This window comes from Heteronotia binoei, chromosome 9, assembly GCF_032191835.1.
Source record: "Heteronotia binoei isolate CCM8104 ecotype False Entrance Well chromosome 9, APGP_CSIRO_Hbin_v1, whole genome shotgun sequence".
NCBI lineage: Eukaryota > Metazoa > Chordata > Lepidosauria > Squamata > Gekkonidae > Heteronotia > Heteronotia binoei.
In genome coordinates this window covers 57,544,091-57,558,232 of record NC_083231.1, presented here as the reverse complement: position 1 = coordinate 57,558,232, position 14,142 = coordinate 57,544,091, and the positions used below count along the sequence as shown (strand labels likewise).

Genomic DNA, 14,142 nt, shown 5'->3' with positions numbered 1-14,142 from the left:
GATGGTAATTGTATCACCTCTCAATCATCTCCTCTTCAGACTAAACATAACCATCTCCTTCAACCTTTCCTCATAGAATTTGTTCTCCAGACCCCTCCCATCTGGACACATTCCAGCTTGTCTATATCCTTCTTAAACTGTGGTGCCCAAAACCGAACACAATACTTTAGGTGAGATCTAACCGGAGCAGAGTAAAGCAATACCATCACTTCGTGTAATCTGGACACTATGCTTCTGTTGATACAGCCCAAAATTGAATTTGCATTTTTAGCTATCACATCACACTGCTGACTCATGTTCAGTGTACTATCCACTAAGACCCCTAGATTCTTTTCATATATAGGCAAGTCTCCCCCATCCTATAATGATGCATTTGGTTTTTCCTACCTAAATGCAGAACTTTACATTTATCCCTGTTAAAATTCATTTTATTTGGTTTAGCCCAGTTTTCCAGCCTGTCAAGATCATCTGGTACCCCGTCTCTGTCTTCTACTGTATTTACAACTCTGCCCAATTTAGTATCATCTGCAAATTTAATAAGCATTCCCTCTATTCCTTCAGCCAAATCATTTATAAATAGGTTGAACAAAACAGGTCCCAGGACATATCCTTGAGCACTCCACTTGTCACTCATCTCCAAGCAGATGAGGAACCATTCACAAGCACTATTTGAGTGCGATCTGTCAACCAGATACAGATCCACCTAACAGGAACAGGATCCAAACCACATTTTATCAACTTGTCAACAAGAATACTATGTGGAACCTCATCTAAAGCCGTAACTGAAATCAAGATAAATGATGCCTACAACATTCCCCTGATCCAGCATAGTAGTAATTTCTCAAAAAAGGAGATCAGGTTAGTCTGACATGCCTTGTTGAGAAACCCATACTGGTTCTTGGTAATCACAGATACCTTTTCTAAATGTTCAAAGATTGTTTATTTGTTCTAAAACTTTTCCAGGTATAGACATCAAGCTGATGGGTCTGCAGTTACCCAGATCCTCCTTTTTCTCCTTCTTGAAGATGGGGACAACATTTGCCCACCACCAGTCTTCTGGCACTTCACCTATTCTCCAAGAATTCTCAAAAATAATGGACAGAGGCTCAGAAATTATATCTGCAAGTTCTTTTAGTACCCTTGAATGCAGTTCATCTGGCCTCGAGGACTTAGTTTAAAGAAACTAGGTGTTTACGTACTACCCCTATGCTGATCCTAGGCTGGAACTCCCTTCCCTCAACATATGTTCTGCTTTTGCCATGTTGAACATCATTTCCCTCACAAGAGAAGACTGAGGAAAAGTAGGAAATGAAAAGTTCTCACCCTCCTTCATCACCTATTACAATTTGACTTTCCTGTCCGTGCAAGGGGCCAACCACATCCTTCTCTTTTTCTTACTTTGTACATAAGAAAAGAACCCTTTTTTTGTTTTTAGCATCTCTCACTAGCCTAAGCTCATACTGAACTTTAGTTTTCTGTTTCTAGAACCACTAGTTATTTGTTTATTTTCATCCTTGGTTATAAGACCCTCCTTCCACTTCCTAAATAAGCCTTTTTTAATTTCTCAAGTCTTTAGGGAGCTGTTTATGGAGCCATCTGAGCTTCTTTAGGTTCTTCCCATTTTTCCTTCTTATAGGAATCATTTGTGATTGAGCCTTCAATATTTTGCTTTAAGAAATTCCCACCCCTCTTCAGCTCCCTTCTTCTTAAGTATTTCTGACCATGGGATTTTATCCAGCATCACTCTAAGTTTGTCAAAATTTGCTTTCCTGAAGTCCAACCTGTACAACTGACTATGTACAACTTTCCCCTTCCTCAAGACTGCAAACTGAAAAATCACATGGTCACTACTACCCAGGGTGCCCACTACTTCCACCTCATCAACCAGTTTTTCCATATTGGTAAGAATCAATACGGGGGGGGGGGGGGGATGTTATAAGAGAAAATTTAAAATTTGGAAGAGCTGACTTTTGACATATATGTGATATCATAGGAAGTGACATCACTGTACAGGACTAATCCCTGCTGAGCTCCCTCCCCAACCTCCATCCTTCCCTGGTACCACCCCCCAAATCTCCAAGAATTTCCCAAGCTGGAGCTGTCAACTCTAGTTACAGATAGTGAGTTGATCCCAGCTAGATTTTCCAATAGAGAAAACTGAGCTTTCTGTCTTTTCCCCTCCCAATGTAGCCTATTAATTTCCATTAAAAGCTGTTCCTGTGGGATAGAGCACCCTAGAGAATAACAAGGGGAAGGGGGGGTCTGCAGCAGGAAGTGGGAAACTGAAAAAATGGCTAGTTTAGTCTGGATCCAACCCAGTAACTTGTAGGCTAATTATATGCAGGAACACCACCACTTCTAGATCCGTGCATAGAGAATCAAACTGCCGCATATTTGATGGCGGTATTTTTATGCCACTTTTCTCACCAAAGTGTACACAAAGCAGCTTACAACATCATTCTCTGCTCCTCCACATTAGCCTTGTATAAGCAACCCTGACAAGTACATTAGGCTAAGACACAATGACTGGCCCAAGTTCTCCCAGTACGGTTGCCAAGTCCAATTCAAGAAATATCTGGAGATTCTGGGGGTGGAGCCAGGAGACATTAGGAGTGGAGCCAGGAGCAAGGTTGTGACAAGCATAATTGAACTCTAAAGGGAGTTATGACCATCAAATTTAAAGGAACTGTGCACCTTTTAAATGCCTTTCCTCCGTTGGGACTCATAGAATTGGACCCCCTCGTCCAATCTTTTTAAAACTTGGTGGGACTTTTGATGAGAGACATTGGATAATATACTGCAAATTTGGTGCCGCTATCTAAAAAAGCAGCTGGCCCAGAGCCCCAGATACCCACGGATCAATTTTCCATTATACCCCTATGGGAATCAGTCTCCATAAGGAATAACAAAGTGCCAAGCAGACATTTTCCCTACCCCAGCGCCCGCTTTCTGATGACCCTGAAATAATAGTTGAAATAATAAAATAATTTTATTAACTATTGTCATGAATTATAGTGTCATGTATTGAATGTTTATTTAATACATCAGTAACTTCATTGAAATATGTGCTTTGACTTACAAATACAGCACTGGAAACTGACAGTGTTATACCAAGTACCTGAGCTTACTTCTTGAGATTATCAGCACTAAAATGAAAGATTTCTCCATTAAAAAGTGTTTCCTGGTATTTCAAAACAATGAGAATTTTTATTTTGGTTTTAAAAAAATATCTTGATAATTCTGTAGTCATCACCACTGTAACAGATTCTGTTTTATACTGCATTGTACACCACTGCAAATAAAAGCTTCTATCAAAATTTAATCCCTCACCTGTCAAAGGACCGAAACTGTACAGGCTGTTCAGTAGCAGGATCTCCAAGGACTCCAAGGAAGGTGGGTGGTAGAACAGTAGGATCCACTGTGGTCCCATCTGCAGGGGTGCTAACCAAGCTTCTTAGGATATCTTTAACATTGACGTTTTTTGCTGCTGGCACAGAGGATGTAGCTTTTCCATCTACCTCACTTTGCAATTCACTTCTGTTTTCCTGAGATTTATTGACTTCTGAAGAAAGTGTGCAAAGTACTTCACTGACTGCATCTGGGCCTCCACTGAGACCCTGTCCTTCTGCTTCTGTTACATCTTCTGAATTGTGCCCTGGTGCAGGGTGTTCTTCTTCTTCAATACCTGAATCTCTTCTTTGTACAGATGCCACACTTTCTGACTCCTCTGCAGATATAGCAGTGTTAATAACTTCAGGAGTGCTTTCTGCATCTTAATAAATACAAAAATACAGACAAAAAAATCATCAGAGCTTAACTTTAAGCAAACCACTGTTTTAATATTTGAAAATGTGTACCAGTGATGATAAACAGAGTAAGGTACTTTTCTCAACAAACATCAATTCACAGTGAAGAGACCTTTAGCATAGGGGATCTAGGTATTCCTTGTCACTAAACAGTTACTCAAAATCACTGGGACTTAAACCATACCAGTGCATGAGGGCTGGAGATACACCATACTAGGAGGAGGAGGAGGAGTTGGGATTTATACCCCACTCTTCATTCAATTTCCTTTCCCGTCCTCTCCGCATGACAGACACCCTGTGAAGTAGGTGGAGCTGAGAAAACTCTCCAAGAACTGCTCTTGAGAGGAACAGCTCTGAGAGAGTTATGACTGACCCACAGTCATACCAGCAGGTGCAGGTGGAGGAACAGGGAATCAAAGCTGGTTCTCCCAGATTAGAGTCTGTGCACTTAACCACTGCACCAAACTGGTACAAGGTGGTGGCAGCATATAATCAATATGTCATAACCTGGGAGTGAACAGACAGGCATGCAGTGACTGTTGAATTACCAGAACACGCTGGCTGTGCAAGCCCAAGGTCAAGTCTGAAATGCATACACATAGTATGAGATGCTCCCTGGCACACCCCCTCTGAGCAGTAACAGGTCATATGTGGGGGCTACTCAAAATCCAAAATTGTGTGATGTGGTTGGGATCAGTGGAATTGATGGAAGTACAAACCTGCCCCTGTGAACAATTTCTATGTACAGAGACTTCCAGTGCAATCTAAAAACACTTTCCTGGAGATAAGCATCATTGAACAGAACCTGTTCTATGTTCTGAGCAGAGCTGCTTCGGATTGGTCTCTTTCACAGCAAGTTGGCCATTAATGGATCTGAATGCTGGATGATGTCAGCAAATGTACCTTGGTAAATTTAGAGTTCTATCAATACAGTTATTAATATCACTGAATGTTTATCATCATTCAATGGAGGGACTTTGAACTGATATTTTATAATGTTTATACCTCTCCAATGTGGCATTCTGTTAAACCAAGGCATATTTAAAATGTTTAACCACAGTTTCAGGAGAGGAACCCTACTGGATGATTAGTACTATCATGGTTTCTACTCATATTTAGCTACACAGAAAGCAAGCCAATAAAATATTAAAAATTAATGTACCAGGCAAGAAACAAAAGCATCTGTGAAAAATAAATTCTGCATGACTGGTCTCAAGTATCCCTCAAGGCTAGTAAAATAATTTGGCATTTAAAAGTAGTTATTAGAGGTGGTCTCTTACATCCACTTAAATATACATATAGATTATCAGTATATTCAACCTGGACATTTTTTACTGGTTCTACGATACAGGTGTCTTCGATCTGGCTCATCAAAACCATTGGAAAAGGTTTTGTTAGATCTGGAAGTACTCATAAAAACCAATAGAAAAAATAGAAGAGAAATTCTGAAATGATTATCTAGACCATTTTGAATAGAAGCTCAACAATCAAAGCCCCCGAACTGACATATAAGCAAAGTACCTGTCCAAGACACTCACCTGTTGTTGCTGCCTTAGCTGACTGAACAGATTGAGGCTTCCTCCTTTCATTCTGAGGCTCCAGGATATCTCTATATTTTGATACCATGAGGACTGATATAAAATATACTACTGCCAAAGCCAAGAACTGAGCCTGTTTGCTGTCTTCCTGCAAGTTAAACAAATTGAGTTGTATCCAAGGCTCCCATGAATTTGTGGGTACAACTTTTATCACCTTTCCCCCAGTCCCCTATACCCCCTAGAAAACTGATGCTGTAAACTCAGGTGACCCTCAATATATCATGTAGTACAGGTGACTGCAGCAAGTAGAGAAAATGATCCCCTCCCTTGCTTTTGCATAAACTGTTGCTTTGTTCACTTTTGCAGAGATCTTGTCAGGCATGGCATTCAATGGCAAAATATTTACAGCAGCTTTATTTTGACCAAGTAACTGCACATTATGCAAATGTTATTTATTATTTATTTGTATAGATTTATTTTACAGTGGCGATTTAACCTTGGTTTTCCATGTCTAAACAACATTCTATCCATTTCACCTACATAGTCTACATTGCTTTAAAAATGCTTAATCTATGGTGGAAACGTGGGCTCTAAGACAGTCCCTATTAACATAAAAATACAGCAACAGCTGGATGTAATATAGTGCTTAGAGTTGTCTTTTTTCTTAATCTTCTGGACTCGGTGCTAGATCCAACAAGATCTCTGCAGCTACTGGAGTCTATTGCTTGCCTTTCCTTCTCCTTTTGCCTCTTCTCCTGTTTTCTACTCAAAATGGGAAGAGGAAACAAAAACTCTGATAAAATCTAATCACATATATTTCATTGTACCAGCACCCTCTTTTTATCCTAGGATCAAAGATGTAATTCATGATCTAATGACCTAGAACTGGGAACTGAAGAAGGAAAACGAACAAGTAGTAATATCAAGGATGAAAGATAAAAATTGGAAAACTCATATTCCAAGAACAAGAAACACACAGAAAGGGAGGAAGCAATGTTTATGAAGTTATAGCCACCTGCAGGGACAACAGTTTATAAGGAATTTAAGCCTTTCATCCTGACCCCAAATTCTATTCCCACAGTTTTATGATTCTCTTAGACACATTTGATTTCCCTCACCATAGGCAACTGCAGAATGACAATATTGGCCCAGCAAATCAAGCTATAGAGAGAAAAAGTTTTTTTAAAAAAAAACCTTGTTATCTTACTATATCTCTGAACACCACTGCACGAAGTCGGTTAATATCCATATCCTGCAGAAGTCGGTCTATATCTCTTATTGGAGAAATTCCCCCAGTCACAACATCAACTGGACTCTGTTTGGAATACGACAGTTTATACATAGTAGCATATTAAAAGAAGTAAATCTATAGGCCTATACTTTCACACTGTCAGAAAAATAATGACCAAGTAAAAATAAGTTAAATGATACATATTCAGAATATTAATAAGGATTGAATAGTTAAAGACAATAGGGAAAGGAATCTAGAAACATTTATGACACATACCTGGTACTGTTCTCACCTTACTATCCCCCCCACCTCAAAAAAGTCATAACAAACTATTATGTTAACAGCTTGAAATAATTGCATGTTTAAATGCTTCTGTTATTTAAGTTCCACATTTTTTCTCTCAAAGTACTATATTGCCATGAAAAGCCCCAGAGACATATCCATCAGGCCCCAGAGATAACAGTATCAACCTCTGCATGCATTTAATGTCAGAAGATACTTGCCTTTGCTCCAGACCTTCCTGCTGCTATCAGGCTTGGTGCTGTTTTCTGACATTTAACATTTTCTCCACAAGGCTTCATCTGAGCATGCTGCTGACACTCCAAACAGTTTCTTACAGCAACGGCACACACTAAAAGGAAAGGGCATAGAACAAATTTAAGACAGGAAAACTTAGAAACTCTTCAAAAAAATCTGCTGAAAAGTGGGATTTCATCTCTCCTACTGTTAACAGAGGGTTTCCCACAAGTTCTTTTTGTAGTTTTGGGTGGGAAATTGTATTAAGAGCAGAACAAAATTAATGTCTAATAACAAAAGTTTACGCCCCAGAAAATGTTGTTAAGCCATTAAGAATTGTGTTCTGTTTGTGTTTATGAAAAAAATCCAACCTAGTGGAAAAGATATTACATTTTTCAGACAGTCTTGTCACGTAAGTAGCATGAAAGCAAGTTGGCTGGTTGTTGCTTCCAGGCCTGGCCCTGATTCCTGCTTCCTTCAACACCAACACAGCTCTGGAAAGGTCCCTCCTCTTTCCCTTTTCTTTTTATTGAAAGACTTGATGTCTGGCATTGTAATAAATTTGAGTTAGCATTCAACACTGACCAGAGTTTTGCTTAATAAGAATCATAAGAGAATTAAAATTACAGTTGCATCTATAAACAAAAATCCCCAAAGTGATACCAGCTTATAGTTCTATAAGAAGTTTTACAATGCAATTAGACTCTTCTGAGTCCATTGATGTTAACAGGATAAGAAGGATGCAACTGTGCCTAGGACTGCACTGTTAGTTAAGGTCATTCAAGTAGCACAGCAGAGGTGATACAAATAATAATAACAGTAAGAATGACAAGAGCAGCAACTTAGGATAAAGTCTATTTCAAGTTTTCCAACTGATTTGCAAACTATTTCAATAATCTTTACAGCTACCTTTACAAACAATGTCAGTAATCTTTACAGCAGTCCTATGAGGTAGGCTACTAGTATTAAATCTTCATATGACAGACTGGAGAGAAGAGATGACAGAGAAGTGACTTGCTGAAGGCAACCTAGACAGTTTGTGGCCAAAGTGGCTTTTGAAGTAGAGTAGACATTAGACACTAGAAAAATTAGACTCAGTGATATAAATACATCTGAGAATACAAACAGGTTTAATATGAAAAATGCATAATAATAATGCAGTTGGGTGGTGCTAATTGTGAAAACAGAAAAAACCAAATCACTCAAAGATAGGCTGTGAGTTCCTACATACTCAGGGAACTTCCCAGTAGGTTTGCCAATTCCCAGGAGGGAGCAGGGGATCCCCCGGTTTAGAGGCCCTCCTCCCAGCTTCAAAGTCATCAGAAAGTAGGGGGGGAGGGAAATGTCTGCTGGGCACTTCATTATTCCTTACGGAGACAGATTCCCATAGGTATAATGGCGGATTAATCTGTGAGTATCTAGGGTGGGGGGGGGCCTGTTCTTTGAGGTAGGGGCACCAAATTTTCAGCATTGCATCTAGTGCCTCTCCCAGAAATACCCTCCAAGTTTCAAGATTGGACCAGGGATCCAATTCTGTGAGCCCCACAAAAGGTGTCCTTATCCTTCATTATTTCCAGTAGAGGAAAGGCATTTAAAAGGTGTGCAGTCCCTTTAAATGTGATGACCAGAACTTCCTTTGGAGTTCAATTATGCTTGCCACAACCTGGCTCCATCCCCATTGTCTCCTGGCTCCACCCCCAAAGTCCCCAGATATTTTTTGAATTAGACTTGGCAACCCTGCTTTCCAGATATGCAGCCTTTGTAAATTAATCCAAATGACCTGATGATGATTGACCATACTGCAAGAGATACAGAATGCTGAGAACAGTATCAAGGGGGGGGGGGCAGAACCGAAAGCAGGGGCAGACAGGCGTGTTCAAGCCCTTTAGAGCTTGTAATATCTGGAGAAGAGATTTAAATGTGGAAAGAGATTTCTGAGTAATTTATCATATCCTCACAATTCCTTGTAGGCCATCAACTTATTTCCTCTAATAGCAAATCTGATAGTTAAGTGCTATCAGTAGATCAGCAAGATAGTCATCCCATTGACAGGGTAGGGACTTCTATGAATTTGGGGTAAGAACTCTCATGCTAAGCAGAAAGTATAACATCATAAATTTTTAAAGGGAAGAAACTCATCCCCTCCACAAAACACAAGTTTGATGAGGATTAGTCATGGCCTAGGATGCATGCAATGCTAAGTGTTGCTGAGCATCAGTTACAGGAAGAATTAAAGGGGGGCGGGATTTTGACTATATAGGATCCTAAGGACTTACAGCATCAGAAATGAGAAATTTGAGTCAGGGGAGAATTTCCCATAGATTTTTATCACCCTGCAATATATATTAACATGCCCCTAGTTGGAATATACTAAAACATATGGTGTTTTTTTTAATTTAAAAAGTCTAAGCAACTATTTGCTTACCAAGTCGAAGACACTGTCGTAAAATTCCACCAGATGACATATTTTTCTCAGCCTCTATTTCAGTGAATCCAAGAGAACTTGCAAATATTAGTACATCTACAAGGCTAATCAGTCTTTGGATAAATGCTATAGAAGCTTCTATGGACAGTCCTTGAGTAGGCTCAATATTTTCCAATTCATGCTGCAAGATAAAACATTTAAAATAGTCTTTTAAATCCCCCTTAAAACATCCCCCTTAACTAGTTATTATCACCAAGATAACCACAACTAGTTGTAGCACCAAGATAACCAAAAATCCAATACGTTGGAAAAGAAACAAGAGAAATTTAGTTCCTGCAGACAGATCTGACAGTAATTTTGTTTCATCACTTGTTGAGATTACTCACAGAAGACAACATTGGGAAGCATGAGACAGTCTTTCTAATAATATGCTACAATAGATTAGAGACAATAGGGTATGCAAATATTTTTTCATACAGCAATAACTTCTGTAGATAGCATGGGAGGCAACAAAGGGAAAACAAAAATCAACAAAAAGTTCTAAATTATGAAACCAAGAAAGGATGATTAACATTCCCCATAACTTGTTTGTTATATGTCTGCACTACTTACAAAAATAGTTACATAAGCCTAATGCATCACTCCATCAAGGACACATGCTCATAAGGTTATTACTTGATCTTGCCTGAAGTAATTTAACTGACGTGCTAAATGTTTGCCTAAATATATCTATGTATCAAATCCTGGACACTAATCACAGATCTGTGCCAAAAGCTTATAAAAGGGTGATTTTTAAGGCCCCTAGGAATTCTATTATCCCTTAGCTAATGGTCTAAATACACTTCCAGAAAGCCCCCAACTCTTCAGACCGAAAGAGTTGTATAATCCCAGTGTTTACACAAAGAAGTTCCCCAGCCTGAATAAACTGAAGCTTTAAGGGTTTGCTATAAGCCCTCCTCTTAGCCCATGTAATTAATATTTCTCTCACCCTGGCCCCTAGTCCTACCTCCAATAGTCATATAAATAGGAAATAAAGGGAGTTTATAGAGAATATATAATAGAATAATAGATACATTTCAGTTCATTTTGTTTTGCTGGAGATTGATTTGACACATTGTACAGCCCCCTGTTTTCAATTCTTGATAATTTCCTCAGCCTTATTGGCCAATACTTACTAACTACAGGATTTCCTAGAGCCTTAAAACACCTGAGTTGTGATTAGTGTCCAGAAATTAAGACAAAAAAAAAGGTGAAGTGTTGAAACACGTCTGAAATTCATATGACATTATAATAAGGCACATCAATGCATATATGCAAATGTACCAATGTAAGATACAACTTTTTTCTGAAAAAAAACTCTGAGAAAGCAAAGAAATACTCCATCCATTCCTTAACTGAACTGAAGGAACTAGAACAGGGGTGACCAAATTGGCTCAGGAGCTACATGTGGTTCTTTCACACATGTGGCTCTCAAAGCCCCCACCATCCCATTAGCTGGCTTGGAGAAGGCATTTCTCTCTTTAAATCATTTCTCTAAGCCAAGCCAGCTAGCAGCTTGGAGAATGCATTTTAAGTTAAAGTTGCTTTCTTTCCACTTCTCCCTCCATCTATTTGCCTTCCTTCCTTCTTTGTAGCTCTCAAACATCTGATGTTCATGTTTTGTGACTCTCAAATATCTGATGCTTATTCTATGTGGCTCTTACATTAAGCAACTTTTGTCACCCCTGGACTATGGGTACTAGCATCCAGCAAAACCCAGTGCCTCCCTTAAATGCTTTTTGTTTTCCCCCCCTCAATCAGGGAACCTTATTTTGGCACTCTGTTCATGCACTGGTTCTGCAGGGCTCTCTGTACATTCACTGATTTTGATACACCTTAAGTTTCTACTACAGAGATTATCTGGTTTGACATCAGTCCTTGCTTTTTGTTGTTGTTGTTTTCCCGCACCACTGGAAACAATGGAGGATGGGGGCACCTTCTTTGGGGGTCCAACCTTTTTGAAATTTGGGGAAATATTTTGAGTAGAGTCACCAGAAGCTATGCTGAAATTTTGGTGCCTTTGCCTCAAAAAACGCCCCCCCCCAACTGCTGGAATAGCCCCAGATAGATTCCCCATTTGCTATAATCAGGGATTTTTTTGTAACAGGAATTCTTTTGCATATTTGGCCACACAGCCCTGATGTAGCCAATCTTCCTGGAGCCTACAGTAGGCCCTGTACTAACAGCCCTATAATCTCTGCAGGATTGGCTACATCAGAGATATGTGACCTGTGGAGAAACGCCATTTTGGCTGGTATTTAACTGGGAATTGGCTAGGAGGAGGTTGTCAAACTTGAGGCAAGCTTTGGCCTAGTCTCTTCCTCCTCTCCCCCACCCACCCCCAGAACCAGTAAGCTGTCTGGGCCAGCTGGCAGACACAGGTTGAGTCCGCCATGCAAAGCTCTAATATGCAAAGGAGTTCCTGCTACAAAAGAAGCCCTGACTATAATGGTCCCATAGGAAGAAGAAGAGAAGGAGAGATTGGATTTATACCCTGCCCTTCACTCAGAGTGACTTACAATCTCCTTTCCTTTCCCTTCCCCTCCCCACAATAGACAGTCTGTGAGGTAGGTGAGGCTGAGACAGCTCTTCCAAGGACTGTTCTTGAGAGCAGAGAGTGCCAAGAAAACTATGTGCACAATATTAAGATTTTGAGAGAACCATTCTTTCAAGAACTGTGACTGACTCAAGGTTGTTCAACAGATGCACGTTGAGGAGTGGGGAATCAAACCCAGTTCTCCCAGATTAGAGCCCGCACACTTAACCACACCAAACTGGTTCATTATAAAGTATAATGAAGGGGGGGGGGGGGAAATTCCAGATTTCTAAAAAAAAAACCCAAAAAACAAAACCTAAAAACCAAAATCTGAATTGGTATTAGTACTGGAATTGATTTTTTTTTTGAGAATCCCAATTTTTTGGGCGGGGTGGTGGTGGTTTCCAATATATCCTGATTTTTTGTTTGCACATATCCCTAAAAGGGACCTTGCCCCACATTTAAAAAAGGGGAGGGGATATTCATGGTCTTTTAAAAATTGTGCCCACTGCGAAAGAGAATAAGAAATAAGGGACCTGAAAACACAAGGAAGGAGAGAAGAAAGCCACAACTTCAGTGTCTGGTAGGCTGGTAAATAAGAGAAGGGATCAATAAAATCACATCTGATAGGTTGGTAAAAGAGAAAAGTCAATTAAAAAACACATCTATTGAGGAGGCATAAGTGGATACAACCTCAGCTTATGAGTGTTGTTCCCAAACTCCTAGAACCTCTTACAGGATATCCAGTCTGCTTTTTCTTTCTTTCTTTATTGCATTTTTACCCCACCTTTCTCCTTGATGAGGAGCCAAAGCAGCTTACATCATTCTCAACAGGGAATGAAGTAGAGTGAAGGCTAGTAGAGAAGTGTAAAAGAAAAGAAAGCAGTTCCAGCACATCATCCTAAAAAGGCTGCAGACATATCAGAAGGAGGAGAACTTAACATCAAGTCCACCTCAACTCAGTATCAAAGAAAAAGGACGGCAACGTCAACACAATATTGCCAAGGTGCCTTATGCTATTCTACAGTCCTAACTTCACCTTTTCATTTAGCATGGCCACAAACAAGACCCTGTCTGAGTGCAGAAGTCATCTTTCTATAACTCAGACTATATGATAATTCATCCTCCAAAGTATTGCTCCAGTATTAGAAAGTGAATGCCTTACTGTAGCAGATGTAGCAGCAGAAAGCAAAGGTAATATGCCTCCACAAGCCATAATCATATTATCCATCACTTGAGAGATTAGGTGAATGGTGTTGTGCACAAAGATGACATTGTCACTGCTATTCACAAAGTCCATCACAGTCTTGGTAGAATGGCTGCCCCAAAAGAAAACAAAATAACAAAAAAGCAGAACATGTAATGTTAATTTCAGTTATGGAAAACTGTTTATTTACATCATTACTACATTCAGTTATGGAAAGCTATTTATTTACATCATTACTACATTCAGTTATGGAAAGCTATTTATTTACATCATTACTACTTAGTTATACCATTCAGAAACCTCTGTTGCAGCCAAGAATCACACATCAGTATCCAAAAAAACAGCCAATGTACTGTCATCTTGACCTGAAAGTGCCCTTTCCTTATGCTTCTAATCCTCTCCAGAGCACAGACTGGCAACTGTGTCTAAGTGTGTGGTGAATAATTATTTATTATTATGAAGTCTGATTATCTACTGCTGCAAAAGACACTGTATAAATCATCAAAATAAGTTTCCCTTGAGATATAAACTAGATCTGAACTCAAGTCTCTGAAGAGGAAACTAGTTTCTTTAAAAATTTCCTTTTAAGCAAAAGGATTTTCAAGACATAAAATGTAAGGAAATTTAATTCCTGTTTCAACAAATCAACATATGAATTTTATCTCATGGCCTATAATTCCCCCCTAGTATGATACTCATAGCATATGAGATTCAGCCTGATTATAGTGCAATCCCATGCAGTTACTTCAAATTAAGCTCACTGAAATTAATGGATTTAGACTAAAGTAACTCTGCATAGGGTTGCACTGTTCTTTTCTCTATTTCATATCTTATCAAAAGTTAC

General features: G+C 39.3%; 1 protein-coding gene across 1 annotated transcript in view; it reads right to left on the bottom strand.

The window, feature by feature from the left end:
- LRBA (LPS responsive beige-like anchor protein) overlaps positions 1–14,142 on the bottom strand; it is a 630,809-nt gene that overhangs the window by 482,798 nt on the left and 133,869 nt on the right. Inside the window, exons 25-30 of the mRNA XM_060246657.1 lie at positions 13,257–13,410; positions 9,517–9,697; positions 7,079–7,206; positions 6,552–6,659; positions 5,345–5,492; positions 3,331–3,772 (exon numbers count right to left, since the gene is read on the bottom strand). Coding sequence (XP_060102640.1) covers positions 3,331–3,772; positions 5,345–5,492; positions 6,552–6,659; positions 7,079–7,206; positions 9,517–9,697; positions 13,257–13,410 — 1,161 coding nt within the window. The remainder of the gene's footprint in view (positions 1–3,330; positions 3,773–5,344; positions 5,493–6,551; positions 6,660–7,078; positions 7,207–9,516; positions 9,698–13,256; positions 13,411–14,142) is intronic.